Source organism: Choloepus didactylus, chromosome 8 (assembly GCF_015220235.1).
Source record: "Choloepus didactylus isolate mChoDid1 chromosome 8, mChoDid1.pri, whole genome shotgun sequence".
In the NCBI taxonomy this organism is placed as follows: Eukaryota; Metazoa; Chordata; class Mammalia; order Pilosa; family Megalonychidae; genus Choloepus; species Choloepus didactylus.
The window spans coordinates 97,731,924-97,757,589 of NC_051314.1; the positions used below are offsets into that span (position 1 = coordinate 97,731,924).

The 25,666-nt window shown below is 35.0% G+C and overlaps 1 protein-coding gene across 17 annotated transcripts in view; it reads left to right on the forward strand.

Moving 5' to 3' along the window:
• The window catches only part of KIF21A (kinesin family member 21A), a 161,364-nt gene extending 136,227 nt beyond the window's left edge, over positions 1 to 25,137 (forward strand). For 4 of the 17 annotated variants that reach the window (XM_037845822.1, XM_037845825.1, XM_037845826.1 and 1 more), the window contains 10 exons: positions 1,558 to 1,686; positions 3,780 to 3,818; positions 4,523 to 4,537; positions 7,805 to 7,941; positions 9,597 to 9,777; positions 11,239 to 11,403; positions 12,618 to 12,735; positions 14,661 to 14,831; positions 16,183 to 16,382; positions 23,882 to 25,137. In XM_037845822.1, coding sequence (XP_037701750.1) covers positions 1,558 to 1,686; positions 3,780 to 3,818; positions 4,523 to 4,537; positions 7,805 to 7,941; positions 9,597 to 9,777; positions 11,239 to 11,403; positions 12,618 to 12,735; positions 14,661 to 14,831; positions 16,183 to 16,382; positions 23,882 to 23,975 — 1,249 coding nt within the window. In that variant the 3' untranslated portion in view covers positions 23,976 to 25,137. The remainder of the gene's footprint in view (positions 1 to 1,557; positions 1,687 to 3,779; positions 3,819 to 4,522; positions 4,538 to 7,804; positions 7,942 to 9,596; positions 9,778 to 11,238; positions 11,404 to 12,617; positions 12,736 to 14,660; positions 14,832 to 16,182; positions 16,383 to 23,881) is intronic. The other 13 variants (XM_037845823.1, XM_037845827.1, XM_037845831.1 and 10 more) reach the window with 7 other exon arrangements.
• The last annotated feature ends 529 nt before the right edge of the window (positions 25,138 to 25,666 follow it).

The following is a 25,666-nucleotide window of genomic DNA, read 5'->3' on the forward strand; positions in this document are numbered from 1 at the left end:
TACATTTCAAATAGTCTCCTAAAAAATTTGGAAATTAATTTTGACTGTCGTCTGATAAAATTGACATTGACTTTACCTCTTTAAAGTGACTGACAAAAAGCTACTATTATGGCTGAGAGATTCCAAATGGAGTCGAGAGGTCACTCTGGTGGACATTCTTATACACTATATAGATAACACCTCTTAGGCTTTAATGTATTGGAATAGCTAGAAGTAAATACCTGAAACTACCAAACTCCAACCCAGCAGTCTGGACTCCTGAAGACAATTATATAATAATGTAGATTACAAGGGGTGACCATGTGATTGTGAAGACCTTGTGGATCACACCCCCTTTATCTAGTGTATGGATGAGTGGAGGAATGGGGATAAAAACTAAAGGACAAATGGGGTGGGATGGGGGGATGATTTGGGTGTTCTTTTTTCACTTTTATTTTTTATTCTTGTTCTGGTTCTTTCTGATGTAAGGAAAATGTTCGGAGATAGATTGTGGTGATGAACGCATAACTATGTTATCATACTGTGGACAGTGGATTGTATATCATGGATGATTGTATGGTGTGTGAATGTATTTCAATAAAACTGAATTTAATAAAAAAAAAAGCTACTATTACACATAAGGTGTCTTAGCTGTGTGGTTTTCTTACTGTTCTCTTATGTTTAAAATGTTGGGATTACCCTCAATCGTGCCTTTGCAGCAATCTTTTACAAGTCACTTGTGTATTTTGTGAGGGTTAGCTTGCTTACTATTGCATGGTACAGTCTGATGATCCAATTAACTGGACACATGTGAAGCAACAGTGCAACGTGCAGTAGGTTGAATGGGTTAGAGCCACTGTCATCCTTCTGCCCTGTGGCACACCCTCTCCTCCCTCAGTTTACCTAACGTGCTGCCTGTGAAATGTAGATCTCTTCACATGTCGTGGAATGAGAGTATCAATGCAAATCTGCATATAAATATTAATAAAGCTAATTTCTCTAATTTCCATAATATATAATTAAATATAAAAATTCTTATATCCGCTCCCATATGCCAAAGTGCATGTGTTCCACTTTGACCACTGGTTTAGCTCACTTGAATATCATGGAAACGATCCTTCTTATCATCCTTTCTTCCTTTATTTAAAGATGTAATTTGCCTGTTTGTACTGAATCAAATGTTTCAAGAATATTTAGGGGATGGGAGAATGGAGCAAACAAGTAGTTTAAACATAAATGAATGAATCAGCTGAATAGGCAAATTGCTCTTGAACTCTCTGGGCCTCTTTCCCTGCCTGTAAAGTGAGCAGCTTGGTCTTAACCTTCAAATTTTAGAATTTTAAATTCAGCTTGCTTTATTTATACTGACTTCAAATTTCAGCAGACAGAACTTTTTCTTCAGTGCCATCTTGTGGCCAGTGTAACAAAATCCAGAGTGCATTTTACCTTAGTAAAAAGAAATAGAGGATGGAAGGAGTTCTCTAATGGAGATTTTTTTTTAAAGCATGTTTCTTATAGCCTTCCTAACTAATCATAACCAATTAAAGCCACCTATGTAATGTTCTCTTTTTCTTGTAGCTCAGATTCTGGAACCTCAGAGGCTAGTCTTTCACCTCCTTCTTCCCCACCAAGCCGGCCCCGTAATGAACTGAATGTTTTTAATCGTCTTACTGTTTCTCAGGGAAACACATCAGTTCAGCAGGATAAGTAAGTCAAAGTGCAAAATAGCCTCAACTATTTACACAATATATTCTGAGCTTTTCCATCCAGTCTGTAGAAAACATTTAATCATCTCTTTGTGTGGGAGATGGAATCTGATGTGTGAACTCTTGTCATATGAGAAATGAACCATATAGCCAAAATTAGAGAAAATTATTTTCCTGCTGAACAGTATTCCCTGTTGTAGATTTGCATTACTATACTTTCAGCACTTATCTTGCCTTTGTTTTTACAAATAAATTAGAATTGAAATATCTTTGAGATGGCTTGAATTTAATTTCCTGGGATCCATCAGCATCTGAGAGCCCACAAATGCTTCTAATCCAGATAGCCTGGGTTGAAAGAGGCAAATTATCTTACCTTTGGTGGATATAACATCTTACAAAGACCATTGTTTTATATATAGCATGTTATCACTTGGCTATTTTAGAAAAATATACCACAAAACTTCAATGATTGTGTTCTTGGAATAAAAGAGCATCTTTGGTGGGGACATGATGGGTTGTGAGAGAAGAGAGGTTAGAGGGGTATGGAAAATGTAATTTTCATTAAATTTAAGGTGAAAAAAATATTCCCACATCAAACCAGAATCTCTTGCAAGAATTCGATACTGATAATATTGCCATAAGGTATTTATTAACTCTGGCTTGTCTGCTTTGATTTTTAATTGTAACATTGTGGGTGTATGTACCTGATCCTACCCTACCTGCCCATTGTTTGTTTCTATGCTATTCTCTCCCTCTATGTGTCAGTGGTGTCTAAAATTTATAAGATGCCATTTAGGAATATGTCCGGCATGTTTAGATCTTGCTAAATGGCTCTATAAACTTAGAAAAATATACTATCATTTTGAAAGAATTTTTAATCTATTTAATTTGTGGATAAACTTGTTGACTATATTTTAATCTAATTTACATGGTAGATGACATGCCCTTTAAATTGATCTAGATGGGTAAATATTTTTGTGTGTTAATGGAAAAAAGGCTCTTTAACATTGTCCAGTCCTATCTCATTTAATCAGGAAAACGGCAGAAAAATATTAGGAATATCTTTGGGAAGTTCATTTTCATTAGTTCTATGAAGAATTATTAAATTTTGTCTACCTTGCAGTCACAGTAATAAAAATTTTCCATCAGTCTTCTGATAATATAGACAATCTAGTCACAGTTCCATAACTTTTACTAAAATATTTTATGAGTTACCAATAATTTGACTCTTTTCACCCTTATAAGCTAAAATTTAGAATGACTGCCTCTTCTATACTTTCCAAACCTCCCCTACCTCATGTATCACTTTCATCGGGGCCCCTTTTATGACCACAATTTTTCACCAGCAAGAATTAGATCACACACGTTGTTCCCGCTCATATCTCAGGCCAGCACTCATTCTCTCCTTATTCTACTCAAGCCTATTATAGAAGCTAAATGGATTTTCATAATAACCAGACTCACAGCTAGTCTTGGTGGCTCCAGGGTAAGTCTGACAGAAGTGGCTCACCTATTTTTTAAATTGCATTAAAGTCCCCCAACTATTGCTGAGGGCTCCCTAGTCAAATGAACTCAATGCTTTTTTGAGATATGTTCAAAGCAAAGGTTATTAAATTTTGAGTAATTTGTTCTCCGTGCAAACATATATTCAGGCAACTTCCATATTAGAGCCTAAATCTATAGTAATAATTAAGATGAATAAAATTTGTTAATAATTTTTGAAATAGGAAAATATCTCTAGAGCCAGTCAAATTAAATATAAAGAAGCTCAAAGTGATATATTTCATGAAGTTGGCATTCCTCCAGGGCTTTAATGTTAGAAGTAAGGATAAGTTCTGTGGATCAGTAAGAGACAGACAGACCCTCTCCTGCCACCCCAAGTCTTGGTTGAAAGCATAAGAATCAACTATTTTACCTGGCTTAGATACATTTCAAAATTGCTGGTATCCAGAGGAAATAGAAAAGCAGGACACTATAGAGGAAATGTTTGCTGTATTTCTGTATTCATGCTGTTGATTTTCAGTTCAAACTCAGTGTCTTTACCTATTGACATCTGTATTCTGTCTCCTCATAATTCTAACTCTTTCACTGTAGGTCTGATGAAAGTGACTCCTCTCTGTCGGAGGTACACAGGTACTTTCTATCTCTCCTACATTCTGGTCTTTCATTGGTGTTCTTAAAAGCCTTCCTAGAGATTCTAAGCAAGTCTCATTTTTGTTGCATGCATTACTTATTGTAAACCATATAAATACACTAATATTTTTAAACATTAAATTTAATAGATTTGTGTGATCATGTCTTTTAGACAAAGCAGTGGCAATTTTTGTGTGTGTGATAGTTTAAAGAATTGTGATTTTTGTTTTCTGTTTGTAATCTAAATGTTTTCTTTAAAATAAATTAAGTCTTATGAACATTGAAGTCATAGAAGGTTTGTACCTTAATAATTGTTTCCAATATCTCAAAATGTGGGAGATGAATAAAGTATTTTTTGTTGTTGGTTTAGCAATTTAAAATAAAAAAGTTTATGGCAGTTTATATGATGAGACAAAGGTATGCTAGGGAATAAAAGAATATTATGGTACAGAAAAAAGAAAGAAAGAAAGAAAGAAAAGGAATAGGGAGTAAAAGGTTTTTGTTTTTTTATAATAGTGAGTAACTTTTGCTGATAGATTTTTAAAAGTAATAATGTTATTTTTTTCATGTTATAGATATTTTTTTGGACCCTTACTTTTTTTCTCTCTTTTTCTCTCTCTCATTCCCTCTCCCCACTTATTATTTTGTCACCTCCCTCTTTGCACTTGTCTCCCCTGTTTTATGGCCATTTTGCTGATCAACAGCAGATCCTCCCGAAGGTAGGCAGGGGAGGGAAAGCACATTAATCTCATTCACAATATTACAAGACTTTGGTGATTTGCATGGAGTGCTTTTTTCCCCCTTTGGATCTGGTCTGTTTTGCAATATTTTATCCTTAACTTAAAGAAACTCATTTAAAGTTGATTTCTATATTTCAGAATGTGAATAGGTTAATTCTAATAGAGAATAAATACCTGGATATATATTTTCACTTTTGAGATTTTTCTATTATTTTTTATATATAAGCCAATCTATATAAAACATTAACCCTAACATTCAGAACATTTGTAAATTTTTTCAGTATCTAATTATTAAAATGCAACAATTAAAGTTGGGATTGTTTTTCTTCAGAAGACTGAATAATCAATGATATTAAAATGCATAAGAATGAAAAGGAGAACTCTTGCTCACCAGAAAATAATTGTGTCCTAAGTCACTGGAGGTGACTGTTGACTGAATATATTTGTATTATTAAAACTTTTGATACATTGACAGAATTTTGTTGGATGTTATATCATCAGAGGCAAATTAATATAGATTCTTAGGATAAAGCTGGTAAACTGAAGGAAGCACATCTTTGCAGACAGGGTATTGCATAACCCAGGGTACTGCTTAAGTTTTTTCTTAGGATTATTTGTGTCATTTAATGCAAATCAAAAACATCTCTTACGCTATTAACATGATTTTTTTCTTTATAATCAGCTTTTTGAAACATATATACATATATTTTCTGTTTGTGAAGTAACAGTAGCAATTGACTTCATTAGATCATATCTTTTGTATGTTTGAAGCAATAATTGCAAATTTGAAGTCTCTAGTTCTTAGCTGTGAATCTTATGGCTATAGGGTTTCAAAACGGAAGATTCAGACTTCTGAGCAGGGTTTGCTTCCATTTCAAGTTTAATCTGGTTAAATTCTTAGATTACAAACAAGTTACTGAGCATTAATTTCAAGAATCTCAAATTGATATGTATGCAAATAATAGTACTTTGTAATTATATATCCAGTGATCAAGAATTTTTTTCACTTTTTAAAATTATTGTAACTAGACTATAAAAATAAAGTTTTTTAAAAAAAATCCTGGGCCTAAATTTACATCCTTTACTCACTAGTCTTTTGTCAGCCCTCTTGAGATACATCAGAGTTAATCAAATGACTCTATTTTTGTGAAAATTCTTTAAATATTCAGATTGCTATTGTATCCTCTCTAATGAGCCTTCTTTCATCAGCTCAATAGTTCTAGTTTTGTAGTTTGTTTCTTACATAATATAATTTAAGACCCTTCATTCTGCTTCCACTCTGTTCTGGAAAAGCTCCTACTTTTCAATATCCTTCTTAAAATGTGGCATCCAGAATTAAATCCCATTACAAGTGTGGCCTAGATAGAGTACAGTAGCTCTATTATTTTCCTTCTTCTGAAATATTTAATTCCATTGACTAAGTAATTGATAGTGATTTGGGAGGAACCAAAAATTGCTGATTCATTGACCTCATATCCAGTAAACAAAGCCCTTAAGCTTTTTAAACTTACGCTGCTATTGAGTTCCTTTCCTATTTGAAGCATTATGGTCTATTTTTTGCTTAAATTTTATGTTTAAACAATGTCCAATGACTGTTTTACTGCTAAAGAGGTACTTAAAATGAATTAATTTTGTTTCAGTCATTTTTTTTCCAGGTAGTACAATACAGTATTCACCTCTATAAATTAACTTAATAAGCATGCCACCTCTGTCTTTAGGGCTAGGGATAAATTGATTAGACATTGAAGATCTCCTTCCAGACTGAAATGACTCTTTAGGTATGACTCCTCAGCCACCTATGGAGTTACCTTACTGCAACAGTTCAATACTTATCCATGTCCATAAGGATAGCATTTGAAAAGCTTATTGGAGTCAACATATACTGTGTATATGACCTTCCCTTAATTTGCTGCCTATTAACCCTAAAAAGAACTCCCCCCATGAGGTTGGTGAGCCCAAGTTATCTCCTATTGATGAGCACTTTTAAAAAGTGTTCATAATGATTTGATTAATATTTTCCTCTATGGGATTCAACATGAAGTTTTACTGATCTATAATTTCTGGAATCCTTTTTGGAACATTGGGTCACAAGTTTTGTCCCCTTTTGAACACTTTGATTTCTTAGAGTACGAACAATGATTTTGCCTTCACGATGGCATATTTTTCAAAACCCTATAATATAATTGTTAAAAAACAGAAATACTTGAACTCACTGAATATGTCTCCATTGCTAGTTCTGACACATATCTTAGGCTCACATTTCTTCTTAATCATTTCTGTCCCTTGATTCTTGAAGATTGATTCCTCTAATCAGGAAGATGGAAACAAAGCAGTTTTTACTTTATCTCTATATTTTTCCTATGATGATGCATTTTGTCTTATATAATACATATATTTCAATATAATTTTTCATCCTGCTCTGAACAAATGTATATATGCCTGATATATTTATCATGTCTTAATTCATTCTCATCTCTAGCCTTCCTAGCACAATTATTTCAATTCAAACCCTGTCTTAAACTTTTTTAAGGGTGGGAACAATGTTTTGATAATCTTGGTATTTCCATAGTACATAGTTCAGTGGCATAAAGCAGAAACTGAAATATTAAATTTATGAGAAAGCTCCCTAAAGAGCCTCAATTAAAAAAAAAAATTCTCTTTCCTTTTTATCGTTGTTGTTAGAATTTTGTTCTTTGAGTTTTTAATCTTTTTGTACCATCCTTTCTTTAGAATTTCTGTCCATGCAATAATTCTTATCTTTTTGTTCATATTTTGTTTGAAATGTGCTTTCTTAGTATTTAGGTGATTTGTGTCGTACTTTCTCCATGTCCTTTTTTGACATAGAGTCACATTTTGCAGTGTCCACCATTTCTGCTTCTTTCTTATTTGTCAGAATTCAGTACAAACAGCTCCCAACATGCTTCGTTAAACTTTGGAGAGATGAACTTGTTAATTAGAAAACCCAAAATGTATCATATGCTTTGCTCTTTGCAGAAAGCAGCTCCCAGCAGACCCTCAGTTAGTGGGTGCACCCTGTCACTACTATTACTGTTTCATATCCTGGCTCTGTTCTTTTGCTTATGAAAGAGACAAGGAGCAATCTGTATTTTATTTTATTACTATTTACTTATAAATACTTCTTAATGTCAAAGAAGAAAAATAAAATTAGTATCATGTTACAGCTATTAATTTGCTACTGATGGTGAATCCTATTTTTGTTTGCTTTTTGTTTTTCACCCATCTCAGGGGAATAATCAACCCATTTCCTGCTTCAAAAGGAATCCGAGTTTCTCCACTACAGTGTATTCACATAGCTGAGGGGCATATAAAAGCTGTGCTCTGTGTAGATTCTACTGACGATCTCCTCTTCACTGGATCAAAAGGTGCTAGTCATTTTCAAATGTGGACATTTCACAGGGTTTTTTTTTTTTTTTTTTTTTTTTTTTATGATTACATTTTTAACAGGCTTAAAAAAAAAGTCAAACTATGATCTGGTAAAAATCTGAGAGATAATCTGGTTCAACATCTGATACTTTGTAAAATGATTGCCTAGTTGGGAAGAAAGTAAAAGCCCTGTTCATGTTATGTGACCAGAAAGTTGAGAGAATACATCTCCCTTCAGTATTCGAGCACCTACTGCACACAAAGCTTGGTACTGCAGATCATATAAACATTTATAACACACTTAAAATGCAGTGAGGTAGAGATAATAAGATGAGCACAAACCACCATTTCCTGAGCACTTCCTATGTTGCCGGGGACTATGTTAGTCAGAATACAATTATAACTCATTTAACTCTCAAAACATCCCTAATGAGATACATGTTGCATTCTCATTTTTAAAATGAAGAAACAGAGGATTCAAGATATTAAATAATTTGCCCAGTGTAAACTCAGCCAGTAAGTTGAAGAGCCAGGATTGGAAACCTAGGTCTACTCGTCTCTAAATTTGCACTCTTAACCCCTGGGGTACAGTTACAAGCAAATAGAAATGAACTGTAAATGCCTTAATGAACTGCAGACTAAGAGTTTTGGAGTTTGAGAAAAGGGAGAGATTATGCCCAGCTGTGAGAAGCAAGGGAGGCTCTGTCAAGGAGGAATTTAGAATGAACCTAATATCGTGGTTTGGATATCAACAGGTAAGGATTCGCATCCAAAATTACAGAACATTAGCAAAGATATGGAGGTAAATCTGGAGTGTGTTTGGAAACTAAGTCTGATTGAGTTGAGAAGTAGAGTATATGTAAGAAAAGTGGTGGACAATAAGACTAGAAGGTAGGAAGAAAATATATGCAGGAATTTGAGGAGCTAGTAAAAGTTTTTTTTTTTTTTTTTTTTTTTTAGCTTTTAGGGATGTTACAAGATTCTGTTCAATCAGCTTTAACATTTATTGTTCATTGTCTATGAGGGATGTATAACAGTCTAGTTAGATCTTGAGAATTGTGAATAATGGTAACAAATTGCCCAATTTAAAAAAAGTCAATTCTGTGAAAATAACAGAATTTTCTAATGATTCAGAGTAAATTTATCTCCCCAGGATAATTAGATATTTACCATGTCAGAAAAACAAAAGATAATAGTTTTCTGATTATGTTTTTGGATCAAAAATAAGAAAATCCATCAGCTGTGACCCCTAGGAAAGAAAGGTATACGTGTATTTACAAGTGAGGAGAGTGCTGTGAGCAAGTGGTTGTGTGATTAAAGAAGAATGTTTTGAAGAGGCTGATTTGAGATGGCTATTTTAATATCATGGGCAATTTGAAGCAGGACTCTTTTGATAATACTATTTCAAAGTGTTAACATTATTTTTAATACTGTGTAATCCATACAACAGGTATTTGTGGCTTTCATCCCATTTTTACACCTTCCTTGTAGTTGAACTTGCTGAGTTAGTATGCCTGTTACAGATTGAATAATTTCTCAGTTTGAAGTCTCATTTCCTACTTGTAGGACAGAAATTGTTTAAATAATTTTTATTGTTTGGAGAATCTAATGTTGTTTATCTTAATGGTATTTATTATTTTTAAATTTGTTTTAGATCGCACTTGTAAAGTATGGAATCTGGTGACTGGGCAGGAGATAATGTCACTGGGGAGTCATCCCAACAATGTCGTATCTGTAAAATACTGTAATTATACAAGTTTGGTCTTCACTGTTTCAACATCTTATATTAAGGTGTGGGATATCAGAGATTCAGCAAAGTGCATGCGAACTCTGACGTAAGTAACTTAAAGAGAAACAGCATAAGGAATGACTACTTTTTTTGTTAAATGTAAGAGAAGATAGGACTGTGAATGTATTTTTTATTTATTTATACCTGTCCACTTCCAAAAAGATATTAAGTTGTATATGATACAACACAGATAAAATAAAGGATGAAAAAAAAAATGCTGACAGAATAAAAGACAAGAGCCACGCCGCATATTAAACAGGAAGGGATAAATCATGTTAGAAAAGACTGCGATCTATGACCAAGTACACTTTTCATGTTTTTCTCTCCCAAATAGAGAGTTAAATGATTTATATTATTTGCTTCAAATGAATACCACTCCTTTGAAATGGCTTCAAATCACCATTGCAAGCAGTTAAGAAGTACTTGTTATCTTTAATTAACAGATATTGAATAATCAAGAGTTTTTTTTAGTACTGAGACTCTGCTTTGCTATTATTACAAATTTCAGAACTGCAGGTTATGTAGGATAATGGGAGGATGAGTCTGTTTTCTCATGTGATCATGTCTGTCATTAAAATGTAGAGCAAGTAATGATTCTTTTTGCCATGAGTTTATGAACTGTTTTACATATTCAAAACTGAGGTGAACTCAGCTAATGTAAATGAGAGAAGGGAGTATGGAAGGGGTTAATTTTTACTAATTTGTAGAGATTAACTTTTAAGCGCTAACTTGTAATTTGAGAACCATTACTTCTTTACTGTACTGAGCCTATTGATTGAGGGGGATTTTGTAGAAATATAACACTATATCTTAAGTTAGAAATGTTAACAATCCAGTTGAATCACTAAACTTAAAGTGGAAAAAGATTGAAGTTAATTGGCTATTTTAGAAGTTAACTGAGAAAATGTTTCAAAATTTAAAAAGATTTTTAACATCTAGAATTTATCTGAGGAAATATAGGTAAGTTATGTTTGTCTTTAGTATACGGTGATATACCCCATATGTGATTGGGTTGATACACAAACTGCAAATAATTAAAAAGGTCCCCAGTTGTCTTTAATCCAGGGGACTGTTCGTACTTATGAAAGGAATATTGGTAGATTTGTCGCACAGGGGGCTTCTGGAAACTACAGAAAAATGAATTACCTTTGTGACTCTGCATCACTATATAGAGTTTTCAGCTTTGTTGTCTTATCTTTTCTGAATGAAGTTTCAGTCATCTCTAACTCAGGGCCTGGCTGGAATTCCTAGCTTTATAATAGCAATAAAAATTAAAAGTTTTAAACCATTTTGTCTCATTTTATATATTCATTTATCTGTTTATTCAGCCAACATTTACAAATGCCACCCATGTGAGAAGTACTATTTTGTGTGTATTATGACAAAAGGACACAGTTCCTGTCCTTGCCTTGGCCTGTTTCATAGGAATTCAAGAAATTCCAGACCTAATTCATGTCTGGATTTGTGACTTTTTTTTTTTTTTTCGCTTTGTTTTGTCTCTTTTAAGGTCTTCAGGTCAAGTTACTCTTGGAGATGCTTGTTCTGCAAGTACCAACCGTACAGTAGCTATTCCTTCTGGAGAGAACCAGATCAATCAAATTGCACTAAACCCAACCGGCACTTTCCTCTATGCAGCTTCTGGAAATGCTGTCAGAATGTGGGATCTTAAAAGGTAGGAATTGAGGAAAATGTACTTCTTACATGGCAAATACAACTTTCGAACATTAATATCACATTGATGCTTATGAGGCCTAGTTTTTTATAACCTGATTAGTATATAACCATAGGTTTTTCTATTCAGCCCAACACCCCTAAGTATCTCGTCTGTCATCAGCTTCATCAGCAAACTCACAATTTTCCTCTTAATCTTCATTGCTGAAAAAAAAATAGAATGGAAACCTTAGACTCTCATAAAATGTGTCCGCAAATTGTGTTGTTTACTGGGGAGAGAGCAGGGTTCTTAACGTGGTTTCATCAATACCCATGAAAAAATTATTGTTAGGAACATAATTCAAACATTTTATATCTCATTTTGTTTTCAGTTTATAAACTTACTTTAATAACTTTGGACATAAATCCTCACAGGGTTTTCGAGAAACGATAATGTCCTAGAAGCCAAAGGCATCTCTGTATCCCAGCACTTGATTTAAAGTAGGACTGGGAAACAAAGGTTCATTGTCACCCCAGAAAATTAACATCATACATTTTTCCACCAGCCAGATATCTATCCTGGTCTTTTTAATATATTTATAATAATTGATGAAATGGACCACCTATTCTCTGGTATACACATACGCAGTATATGTGTGTATACATATGTGTATATGGTGTATATGTGTGTATGTGTGAGTATGTGTGAGGATATATATGCATAACACATGAGTATGCATGTGTGTGTGCACAAACATTTGTTGTTCCTCATTGCTCATCTCCTTACTCCTCCTCCCAGACATGTTTCCTTTAAAAATAGGTATGTGTGTATGTATAAAATCTTACTTTCTCCATTGTTTTTGATTCTGTAGTTACATTAGTGATATGGTTGTTTTACTCAAATTCCAAATTGGCTATAATAATATCAGTGATACATGTCTATCACATGTCATACATTTAATTAGATTTAGGTTTACCTCAACTTAGATTAGAGTTAAAATTACTCTTAAGCCATTTTTCAGACCTTTGTTGTTTTTTGGTTTTATTTTTTAGCCAGTTTTGGAATAGCTTATCTAGGATTCCCCCCACCTCCATCATAGAATTTGTTAATTTGACCATTTTGACTCTAATCCTTCATAGAGGTGAAACTAAGCACGTAGACTCTTTATATTATGGCTTAGCCCCAGCATGCAAAGAAATAATTTCAAATGAAATTATTTTTCTTTCTTTTTAAAGGTTCCAATCTACAGGAAAGTTAACGGGACATCTAGGCCCTGTTATGTGCCTTACTGTTGATCAGATTTCCAGTGGACAAGATCTAATCATCACTGGCTCCAAGGATCATTACATCAAAGTGTGTATAATAGAATTGTTGGATATATTCTTCTATTTCCCACTAAATATTAGGTGAATTAATGAGACTCATCTAGGACCCTGTTCTCTTAATCAATTTTCTCTTTCCCATTTCTAACTTTTCTTATCTTTCCCTCATTCATTCTTTCTGACCATTATTGTCTTGTTATTCAATCAGATATTCTCACTTTTCATAGAAGGTAGGTTGGGAGGGAGTTTAAAGATTTTTTTACCTCAGTCATCCAACTAATGCTGGAGTTGTATGGTCACCATTTCTTTTTAACTTTTAATTTTGAAATAACTTCAAACTGACAGGAAAGTTGGAAAAATAATACAAAAACAATACATAGAATTCTAACATACCCCCGTATCCAAATTCCTAAATTTACCAACTATTAGGTTTCCTTCCTTCCTTCCTTCCTTCCTCCCTCCCTCCCTCCCTCTCTCTCTGTCTCTCTCCCTCTTTCCCTCTCCCTCCCTATACTTCTCCCTCTCCTCCCTTCCTTTTTCCCTGTCTCTCTCCCTCCCTCCCTTCCCTCCCTCCTTCCCTCCTTCCTTCCTTCTTCCTTCTATTTTTCCTCCTTTCCTTCTTCCTTTTCTATTTATCTATCTACTCTACCTACCTACCTACCTACCTACCTATTTTATCACCATCATCTATCTCATGGTCACCATCTCTGAGTGATCATGTTAGGGTCTTTAGAATTTTGTGAAATTAGCAGATAAGGTGAGGAAAGCTGCATAGCTTGATTCTGGAAATGTTAAATGTGAGATACTGACATGACATCCACATATAGGCCAGAGCTCAAGATAACTTATGACTAAAGATGGAGGTTTGGGGACTGTTCAAATAGAAATGGATATTCAAGGAGTTAGAGTACACGATACTGCCAAGGCAGAGAGACATTGACTGAGGACTCAGCCTTGAGGAATATCTGTAAGAACCAACAAGAATAAAAAGAGGTGACAGTAAGAAAGAGAGAAAGATAGAAAAGAAAATATGTAGAGGAAAGGAGAAATCAAATGTGTCAAGTGATACTGGTAGATAGAATAGAATGAGGACTTAGAGGAACTGAATCTGCCAGTTTGGAGATGGGTGCTCAGATTAGACTTTCTTCAAAGTGTAGTACAAACCAAAGTTATAATATGGAAAGTTGAAGAGTGTATGTACTCTTTCTAAATTGATTAAAAGTTGAGAGAAGAGTTAATGACTTGAAAATAAAATGGTTAAGAGGAGAGGATTTTGTGTTCAGGAGATTTGAGCATGTTTATATGCTTAGGAAATGGGACCAGTGGAAAGGGGAGTGAAGGGAAGACTGAAGTGGTGATAATTGATGAAAGTGTAGGAGGAGTTAGAATCAGATCATAGATGTGAACCTTGGAAAGAGGTAAGTACACTTTAGCCTCTGAGAAAAAGGTACAGGTAAGAGGATGTTCGAAGATAACAGGAACATTTTGGCATGGGGGAGGAGGATCCAAAAAGTTTATTTTGGATCACCCTAGTCTTTTTAGGAAAGCACAAGGTCATTAGCTAAGAGAGATGAGGGCAACAAAATTTGAAGTGAACATCATGACTGCAGAGCTACCTAATAGTGATTAAATAAGAATTATATTGTTTATTTGAATTTCAACAAGATAGATTATTATTATTTTTGAATATGTCATTTCTGCACTCGTGGAAAAACTGATTGCCTTTCTTAAAAAGTCTACAGAGAGCTAGGCATGTGACATGTAAACAAAAATAGTGTGAAAATGTAAATATCATGCATACCAGATTAATTTAATTAACTTAGTAAAATATTATAACAAAACAAATCCTGTCTCTAATATAGATGTATATACATATACATGTTTCTAGGAATGTGCACATATAGGTGCTTATTTGTAAGTTAAATGGGGATGTCTGCTTTCTTTTTGCTCTTTTAGATGTTTGATGTAACTGAAGGGGCTCTTGGAACTGTGAGTCCTACCCACAATTTTGAACCCCCTCATTATGATGGCATTGAAGCACTAACTATTCAAGGGGATAACCTATTTAGTGGGTCAAGAGATAATGGAATCAAGAAATGGGACTTAGCTCAAAAAGACCTTCTTCAGGTAATGCAGAATGTTTTCATGGTGTGGAAGGGGCACTTCAAAATCCCTTAATAGTCTATATGAAAGAACTTAAAGAGCCTCTATCTAAATTTTCATTGTTTAGGGACTATATTAATCAGAGCTTCCTCTTAAAGAGTGTTTTACCATCACCCACCAGAAATATTAATGAGAATAAAGGTGGCAATGCTATAATTCTTTCCCTTTTGTGACATGAAGATGAAGTCAACATTTTATAATATCTGCCAGATAAGAGGAGATTAGGCACTGGTAAGGGTGGAAAGATCTGAAATTGCCCCATGTATGTGTTTACTAAATAAAATCAGATTTGGAATAGAACGGTTGTAGTTTCTCATTTTCTTTTGTTTTTGTTTCATGTACGTGTGTTCCAAAGAGGACCAAATTTAGCCAGAGGCAAGAGTAGTATAAATGATTCCTCATCTGCAGGGGCATTTTGTGCATCCAAGAGTGATAATTCTCTCATTTTCTACAGAACAGTGGTTGGATTGAAGTGTTATGTCAAAAAAAAAAAAAAAAAGAAAAAAAGAAAAACATCTAATATTGGTGATTTTTTTTTTTAATTCCCAGGGGAAGGAATTAATTAGTAGGTGAAATTTTTCTCAATTTCAAGCTTTTCTTTTTATATGTATGGGTATATATATGATAGTTGCTACCATATCCCTCCTTGTGACCAAAAGATGAAAATAAAATGAATAAGTAGATGAATATTAACATTAGCAACAGACACATGTATGTCATTCAAAAGCTTTTCTTTTGTAGGCATGTGTTCATGGTTGTGATTTTTATATTGCATATATAAACATGTTTATATATAAATCTAGTCATATAGTCTAATCTTATAATTATTGCTTGTTCATTTATGAAATATATGGGTTACCTTGGTCTTCTACAAAAACCTCAGGCCTCTATGTTCTTTACCAAAGGTTTAAGGTGGTGACTTTGAGACAGCTCCTATAGCCTACTTACCACATTGTAGTTCTCAAAACCTGTTTTACAAATAAATACATTCTGGAGAAAGATGAGATGTTTACTGCCCATGAAGAGGATGTGATGTTAGAAGAATTCTATATACTTTCCAGGTCTTTTAGATTCTGTAGATTATTAGCATCACAGGACTTTAATACTCATAATGATAATTAGTGAGATAAATCAAAGAGCACATTACAGATTTATTTCTTTAAACTGTGATTGCTTAGAAAATGAACTTTGATAGTTTGCAGGCCATTCAATATTCCAAATATTGAGATTATCAATAAAAATGTAACTTATTTGGTCTGAAAATATCACTGTGGAAGACTCCCTTTAAGCTGCTGATGTCTCTTTTTCCTCTCAGCAAGTTCCAAATGCACACAAGGACTGGGTCTGTGCCCTGGGAGTGGTGCCAAGCCACCCGGTTTTGCTCAGTGGCTGCAGAGGAGGCATTCTGAAACTCTGGAATGTGGATACTTTTGCACCAGTTGGAGAGATGAAGGGTCATGATAGTCCTATCAATGCCATATGTGTCAACTCCACCCACATTTTTACTGCAGCTGAGTAAGTTTTACCCACATGATTTTTCTCTGTACTGGTTACTTTGTGTTCAGATTGAATAAATATTGTAAACTGTAGGTATATAGAAACAAAGCATATGAAATCCTTCTTTTATCACAGTCATTCTAATGTCTGTTTTAAGATATTTCATTTATGTTTTCTGATGTACACTAAGGGGACTGAATTTAGGCTCCCCAAGTTATATGACAAAATTTATGCCTGTGTTAATGCTCTGCTGCCAGATCTTTTTTTTTTTTTTAAATTCAGTTTTATTGAAATATATTCACGTACCATACAATCATCCATGGTGTACAATCAACTGTTCACAGTACGATCATATAGTTATGCATTCATCACCACAATCTATTTCTGAACATTTTCCTTACATCAGAAAGAATCAGAATAAGAATAAAAAATAAAAGTAAAAAAAGAACACCCAAATCATCCCCCCATCCCAACCTATTTGTCATTTAGTTTTTATCCCCATTTTTTTAATCATCCATCCATACACTAGATAAAGGGAGTGTGATCCACAAGGTTTTCACAATCACACTGTCACCCCTTGTAATCTACATTATTATATAATTGTCTTCAGGAGTCCAGATTACTGGGTTGGAGTTTGGTAGTTTCAGGTATTTACTTCTAGCTATTCCAATACATTAAAACCTAACAGGTGTTATCTATATAGTGCATGAGAATGTCCACCAGAGTAACCTCTCGACTCCGTTTGAAATCTCTCAGCCACTGAAACTATTTTGTCTCATTTTGCACACCCATTTTGGTCAAGAAGATATTCTCAATCCCACGATGCCAGGTCCAGATTCATCCCCAGGAGTCATATCCTGTGTTGCTAGGGAGATTTACACCCCTGGGAGTCGGGTCACACATAGAAGGGAGGGCAGTGGGTTCACCTGCTGAGGTGGCTCAGTTAGAGAGAGAGAGGGCCACATCTGAGCAACAAAGATGTACTCGGGGAGACTCTTAGGCACAATTATATGCAAGTTTAGCCTCTCCTTTTCTGCTGCCAAATCTTGCCCTTCTGCTTTTAATTTTTTAAAAAAAATCATTTATGAATGACTGATTTCTAAGGATTTTTTTAAGGAAGGCAATAGATTTGCCATTCTTCGCCTTACATTCGTAGGGAATTAATGATTTAGAACAAGTGATTTTAAAAAAATCTCTTTGTGCCTCCATTTTCCTTCCTTTAAAGTATAAGTACATATTAATAACATCTGCTTCATCCCTGTTATGGATGGCTGGATTGAGTGATTCATTTGTTCATTTCTTCATTCATTCACAATGAATTTCCAGTGTACCAGGCACTATCCCAGAGTCTTGGGACTAGAGCAGTGAACAAAACAGAGCCCAACTCCATTTATATTCTGTGAGGAGAGGTAGAAAATAAATAAGTAAAACATGTTAGATGGTAATGAGCAATGTGGAGAAAAATTAAGCATGGAAGGAAGGTGGGAGTATCACAAGGGTTAAATCAGAAGGTCTGGGAAGGCCTCACTGAAAAAGTGATCTTTAAGATGATTCTTGAAGAGAATGGAGAGATATTGGGCCCATAAAAATGACATACTATGTATGTAAGTACTTCAGAAAGGAAAGCGTACATACTATAATGTGAGGTATTGGCCTCATCCGAATAAAGTGCCATTTCTCATAAATATCTATCTTGATTCAGTCGATCCCAAATGCACAAATGCCCTTATTTTATTTTGAAACCTCTGCTTTAGTTCTGTGGCATCTCTTATTATTTATGCTGTTTCCATTCAATTCCTCTTTTCATTTAGATTCACTTTCTTTTATTTTTAAGCTACTTCAAAATCAATTTACAGTATTTTTTGTTTTCTAAGGTGTTTACTTTCTATACAGATGCTATTTTTAAGATGTATTACCTTGTATAGAGTCATCACTTTGTCTATTTCCTTGTAAAATTGTTGAGCCTTTGATAATTTACTGGAAATAATTTGATACCACTGAAAGATGTTGGACACTCAGAAGAGTTTGGTTAATCACGGAGGCCTGGTGGATGGGATACGATGTTACTGTACTTACTTCTCTTCCCTGATATGGTCTCATTTTGAAGATCTAAATTTTTTGTGTGTTTACCCAAGGTGCATCAGGTGTAAATTATTTACTATATATTCTCAAGTATTTATATTTCAAAGAAATATTTATATTTACATGTTTATATTTCATAGAAAAGTAGCCAGAAAATCAGAAGGGCTATTTTTTAATCAGTTCTATTTATTTATAATTTAGCAAACATTTGTATAATGCTCACTATCTGCCAGGCATTTTTTATGCACTTTAAAGGCATTAACTCATTATTCCTCATAACTCTGGAAGGAAAGTTCTATTATACTCCCTGTTTTACAAGTGGGAAAACTGAGACACAGAGAGAAGTAACTTGTTCAGGGTCCCACAGCTAGTAAGTGGTAGAGCCAGCGCTGGCAACCAGGTGGTTTGATAGTCCAGTTTAAAGTCTGTACTCTTAACCACCACCCATGCTGCTTCTACAATATCTGCCTTGGTTCCATTTCTACCCTCACTTTAGCATCTAAACCTACATGCTTTGCTTCTCATCTGATGACGGAAATAAACCATCTGTGCTCCTGCCTAAAGCTTCTGCTTCCACTTGGATACTTCCTCTTCCTTCCTCCTTCTCAAGAACATTGATTTAGAAATCCTTCCCCCTTTCTTCTTCATCATGATTTTCCCACTCTATCTGATCATTCTCATCAGCTTTTATTTCTCCTGTTTACAAAACATTCTCTTGACTTCATTTTCCCTGCCATTTGTCTGCACCCTCTTTCAATAAAATTCCTTGAAGGAGTTGTCTGTACTTGCTGGCTCCAATTTTTCTCATCCCTTTCTGTATTAGGCCCACTCCAGTCTGACTTTTTTCCATACAAACTTATGAATCCTACTCTTGTCAAGGTCACCTATGATTTCTACATCACTAAATCCATGGTTCAATTTGCACTCCTTTGTCTTCTTTAACTATGTCTGTAGCATGTGATACAAATATTTATTCTCTTCCTTGATACACTTTGTTCACTTGACTTCTTAAGACAACTCACTCATTGTTGTCTTAAGGGCAAAAGAGTGATCACTCCTGCTCTGTCCCTTGCGGGTTTTTTATTTCTCCCTGAGCCAAGGAGAATGTTAGAGTACCCCAGGGCTTTGTGCTTGGTCATCTTCTCTTATTTCTCATGTTTTTATATTTCTTCAGTATCAGTATTACCGAATTTATGCCTCCAACTCAGACCTCTCCCAATGAATGACTCATACATATAACTGCGTATTTCACATCACCATTTGGATATCCAATAGGCATCACAAGCTCACTTTTAATATTTTCTCTTTATCACTGTTTCCCAGCAACTTGAAGTGTCTTGGTGTCTTGGTGTAGCTTTCTTTATATTTATCCTACTTGGAGTTAATTTAAACTTCTTGGATATGTGGATTTGTGGTTTTCATTAAATGTAGAAAAATTTCAGCCATAACTTCATCAAATATTTTTCTGTCCCCTTTGTTCTTTCTGGGACTCCAATTACACATATGTTAGACCACTTAATGGTGGTCACAGAGGCTCTGTTCTTTATTATTTTTCAAGCTTTTTTTTTTTTCCTGTGTGTCAGTTTCAATAGTTTCTATGTTCCATGTGCAGTGAGCTTTGCATCTGTAGCATCTAATTTGCTGTTAAGCCGATCTGGTAAATTTTTCTTCTCAGAAATTGTATTTTCAGCTCTAAAACAACCATCTATTTCTTTCTTTCTTTCTTTCTTTCTTTCTTTCTTTCTTTCTTTCTTTCTTTTTTTTTTACCTTTTGTTTATTTCCTTGAAATTCTTGAACACATATATAACTCTAAGTCCTTTCTGGATTTATTGTTGATCAGTTTTTCGTGTAATTATAGGTACATTTTTTGTTCTTTTTTGCATCAAGTAATATTTTATTGGATGTTATAATGTACAACTATTATGTTTTGAATATCTGGGTTTTGTTATATTCCTGTAAGGAGTGTTGGGCTTTGTTTGGCAGGCAGTTAAGTTACTTTTTTTGAGGATTTGTTAGGCAGGTTTTTAGGCTTTGTTATATAGGTCTAGAGTAGTCTTTCTAGGGCTAGTTAGCTCTTTTACTAAGGCTTGACTCTTCTGGGATCTCCGCTGAATGTCCTGGATGTTGAATGATATTCCTCCACTTCACTGGTTAGAACTTTAACATCTCATATCCCTGTGTGAATCTCAGGAATTGTTCTGTTCATTATTCCCTGCTAGTTATAGAGGCTCACTCTATTCATGTGCAGATTAGCATTCAGCCAAAAACTTCAGGTGACCCCTATGTAGATTCTTTTTCTGCATTGCTCTCTCTTTTTATTTGGTCCTGAAAATTCCACCTACTTAAGACTTCTCAGATTTTAATTGCTGTCTCTTCAACTTAGTGATTCTATGGTTCTCTGTTGGGTTGCCCCTCCCTGTATATCACTTCCCTCTCCCTGTGCCTCCATGCAAAAAGCCAGGGCAGTCATGGAGCTCACCTTCTTTGTCTCCATTTTCTGCGCCATCACAGTCCTGCATTGCCTGTTGCCCAGTGTCTGAGAACTGGTGCTCCATATATTTTTTCAAGTTTCCTCTTTGTTTACAGCAGATGGTCTAACCTGGTGCTACTTACTCTGTCATGATGAGTAGTAGAATTTCAATCATCTCAAACTTAACACATCAAAAACTGAACTCCTGATCTTCCCCATGAAAAACCTGTTCAGCCCACAGCCTTCTCTCTGCTGTTGATGGCTATTCTGTATTTTCTGTTGCTCAGACCAGAACTCTTCCCTGTTCCCTTTCTTTCACATTCCATCTCTAATCTACCAACAAATACTGTTATTTCTGTTTTTAAATTATATCTCAGAAATGTCCACTTCTGTTCCAGTTTGCTAAAGCTGCTGTTATGTAAAATACCAGAAATGGATTGGCTGTTATAAAGGGGATTTATTAGGTTATAAATTTACAGTTATAAGGCCAAAAAAAGTATCCAAACTAAGGCATCAACAAGAGGATACCTTCACTGAAGAAAGGTTGGTGGTGTCTAGAACACCTCTGTCAGCTGGGAAGGCACGTGGCTGGCATCTGCTGGTCCTTTGCCCCCATGTTCTGGTTTCAAAATGGTTTTCTCCAAAATGTCTCTGGGCTTCCTTCTCTCTCTCAGCTCCTGTGCATCCTTGTTTATTCTCCCAGGGCTTTTCTCTCTAAGCATCTGGGAGTCCTCTCTTAGCTTCTCTGGGGCAAACTCTGAGCTTCATCTCTTAGCCTCTCTAAACATCTTTCTGTCTGCATCTCCAAGCATCTGGGTCTGTGTTGACTCCTGAGTTCTCTTAAGGACTCCAGTAAACTAATCAAGACCCACCTTGAATGGGTGGGGTCACACCTCAAGGGAAATAATCTAATCAAAAGACCTCACCCACAGTTGGGTGGGTCACATCTCCATGGAAACAACCTAATCAAAAGATCCAACCCATAATAAGTCTGCCCAAAAGACTGGATTAAGAAAACATGGCCTTTCCTGGGGTACATAACAGTTTCAAACCTGCAAAACTTCTCAATGTGTCTTCTTCTGCCTGTCTGGTTCCAGTCACCATCAGTAACTACTGGATTACTACAGTAGTTTTCCAAGTAAGGCCCCTTGCACATATGTAGTCTATTTTCAACACGGCAGCCAGATTTCCTTTTAAAATACAAATCTAAACATATTCCTTCTTTGCTCAAAACCCTGCAGTGGTCCTCCGTTTCACCTAGAGGAGATTCTTGATCTGATCTCTGACCCTCTGTAACTTTCTTTACCATACCTTCTACCACTCTCTGGCTTGTTCCTTCTGCTCCAACCCTGCTAGCTTCCTGCTGGACCCTGAATATAGCAGGCTTACTTTTGCCTTAGGGCATTGGCTCCAGCTGCTCACATGTTCATTGCCTGAAATGCGATCTTTGGTATCTTTCTTCCTCAATACTAATACCCTTGTTACTTTAGTTAAAATTGTAATTTCTCCCATCACCTAGTGCTTCTGATTCCCCGTACCATAGTTTACTTTTTCTTTTTCTATAGCACTTATCACCTTCTAATATACTTTATACTTTAGTAATTTATTGTGGCTTATTGTCTGTTTCTTTCTGCTAGAATATATGGTCTCCAAAGGGAGAGGTTTATTTTTTGTTTTGTTTTGTTTTTGTTTTTTTTTATTGTTGTTGTTTTAAATGGATTTATCCCAAGTGCCTAGAATAGTGCCTGGCACATAGCAGGTTCTCAATAAACATTTGTTAAGGGAAGGGTTGAATGAATAAATGAAGGGATGAATGGGTAAATGAATGAACATTTACCCTTGCTGTTACAAGTGTATGTGTGCTGTGTGGGATGGTGAGATTATTGATTAAAAACCAGAAATCTAGGCTGTTTTGCCCTTACTTTGTTACATTGAGCAAGTCACTTGAAATGGATTACCTAATCTCTGAAGTGCCTTTTAGCTATCAAATTCTGTGGAAACTCTACTTTTTTTTTGGGGGGGGGGGGTTGGGGTTTGGGTTTATCAGGAAATTGGAGTAGGGAGATATTGTCTTTAAGCCATGATGAGAGACATGGTAAGAAATGTGATTGTCTAATGACTGGTCTCCAGTAACCAGCAGATGCCAAGTGTGCAGAAACAAATTTTCTTGGAAATACTTTTCATCTTCCATATTGTCTGCTAGGTGGGGTGTTAGTCCACCTTTTAATACCCTCCTACCTTCTCTGTGGGTTTATTCTGATTTCACCCAAAGATAATTATTAATGACTGTTACTGGAGTCACCAATCCCTGGAAACCCTGTCCCAGCCCCTCCCATCCCAGAGGCCTCAGTGTGACCACACTCCAGGTTGTTGTACCCAAAGACCTCCGTCCATATGTCATACCACATGCTATTTTCTGAAATAATGAATGCACATCCAATACCATGGTTAAGAGATGGGGCTGTGGAGCCAGACCACCTGGATTCAAATCTTAACTTTGTGAACTTGGATAAATTACTTAACCTCTCTGTCTCAATCTCATCTATAAAATGGGAATAGTAGCAGTACCTATCTCTTGTGGTAGTGGAGAAAAATTAAATTCATTAACATATGTAGAGGGCACACAGCAACAATGCCTGAAACATTCTTTTTCCTCTCTTCTTTTTTTTGGGTGAGAGAGGGAGGGCAGATCCAAGAGGCATTTAGCAGTTGGAATCAGTGGGATTTGGTGACATGTTGGGATGTATGATGTGAGGGGCTGAGAGACAGAAGAGACGGGGTGATAAGCAAGCTCCATTATTATGAGTAGAGATTTGATATACTTATTGGACAACATATATTTTTTTTACTTACGTTTATTATGGATCTCTTCAGAAAATGTTTCCATAGTAAGTAATTCTAAGAGCTATTTCTTAATTTTTCTGTCTCTGTTCACATATTCATTTTTAATTTATTATTTTGTAGTGATCGAACTGTGAGAATTTGGAAGGCTCGCAATTTGCAAGATGGTCAGATCTCAGATACTGGAGATCCGGGGGAAGACATTGCCAGTAATTAAACACGAATGGAGATAGTCATAAAGTGAATACTGTGATAATGTTCTATATGTTCTTTATGGAAATGTTGCCCTGAATGGGATTAACTGGAAAATATATCTGAATCTAACTGCTGAATATGTCATGTTCAAATAAAATTGTATCTATCCTATGTGCTTAATTTAATATCTATTGAAACATATAAATTACAGTTGATACACTGCTTGATTAGTACTTTTATTGTGGCTTGATTTTTGTGCGTAGCTATAAAAACCACCTTCAAATTATTTCAACTGCAAGATGTCTGCTGCTGTGACAGTAAAATATACTGGAATAAATATCTGGAATAAAATGCTGACCACTGTTACCTCCTTCGTATAGTCTATTCTGAAATTTACATATTTAAATGTATTGAGAATGTTAGTCAAATTGTGGTCTGTGTGTCTAGTATTTAAATTGGCCTATAGAGGGTTCCCAAACTTCAAAGTTCTTTTAATGTAATGGGAAAAATAAGATATGAGAGTATTATTGAAGATTTTCATAAAGTGGAATTGATCTTAATCTACTAATAAAGAACATTAAACAGTTTGTATTAATGTTGGCATTGACATGTATTAACCAAAGTTTTGCAGCTGTGCTCTATTCTGTGCTCAGGACTAAAATGCTGTTAAATTGTTGTTGTATTAGTGCTGTGCATACAGTGTGTGGTGGGAAACATTTTTGAGTCCTAACAGAAATATATTTTGGTCTATTTTCCTATGGAGTTGTTTCTATTATCTTCTTTTAGTTTCATTTTTATTTAATAGTAGCATTTCCTCCCCTTTTATCTAATTTTTTTATATGCTGCTAGATATATTTTAAATACACTGTTTGCAAACCTTGGTAGCTGTGATGAGAACTATATCACATACAGTGGGAAAAGCTATGTAAATAGGTAGATTGTAAAGATATTCTCTTACGTTGTGCCTGTATGAATTTTTAAATGCTGTAGATTGGATTTTGAAAAAGGATGTATAATTTACTTGTCTGCTCTGAATATTAATTTGTAAATTCTGCAAGTTTAACTTTTATGTAGATGGTATATAACATTTGAAAATATTGTCTTATGTGATGTTTTTCCTGAAAATATTTGCTTGTAAATGAAAACTTAGCTAGGGCTTAAATAAACATGTTGCTCTGAATTAATGTTATTCTATTGTTCTTTTTTCTAAGTGTAAGAAAAGGCCAGTGTGTGCAAAACCATTTTTTTTAATCTGTGTGTGGTATAAGAAAAGATAGATTTTTTAAAAATCTGACAATTCATATATATTCCTTTCTTTATTCACTAGACATGAAATAATCTTGAAAACTTTAACCTGTAACCTGATCTTGATGAGCCAAGGAAATGTTCTATTTAAAGGAATTAAATCAAACTATATAGTTGATGGATTCAAACATGAATGGTAAAACAGAAAAAAGGAACTGTTCCCATAAATGTTAGGACAGTGGCAACCTTGGTTACCTCAAGGGGAGAGAAAAGGGATGGAGACTGACAGGTGTCCTGGGTAGTGGGATGGGAATGGGGCTAGAGGGGGTGAGTTTGGCATCCCCTGAAATGGGGGGAATCCAAAATGCCAATAATGATCAGAAGCACTTGATTTCAGAGATTTTTATTTGTGAAAAAACAAAAAACAAAAACAAGTGTATCCTAGAATTGACAAAATATGGTACTATA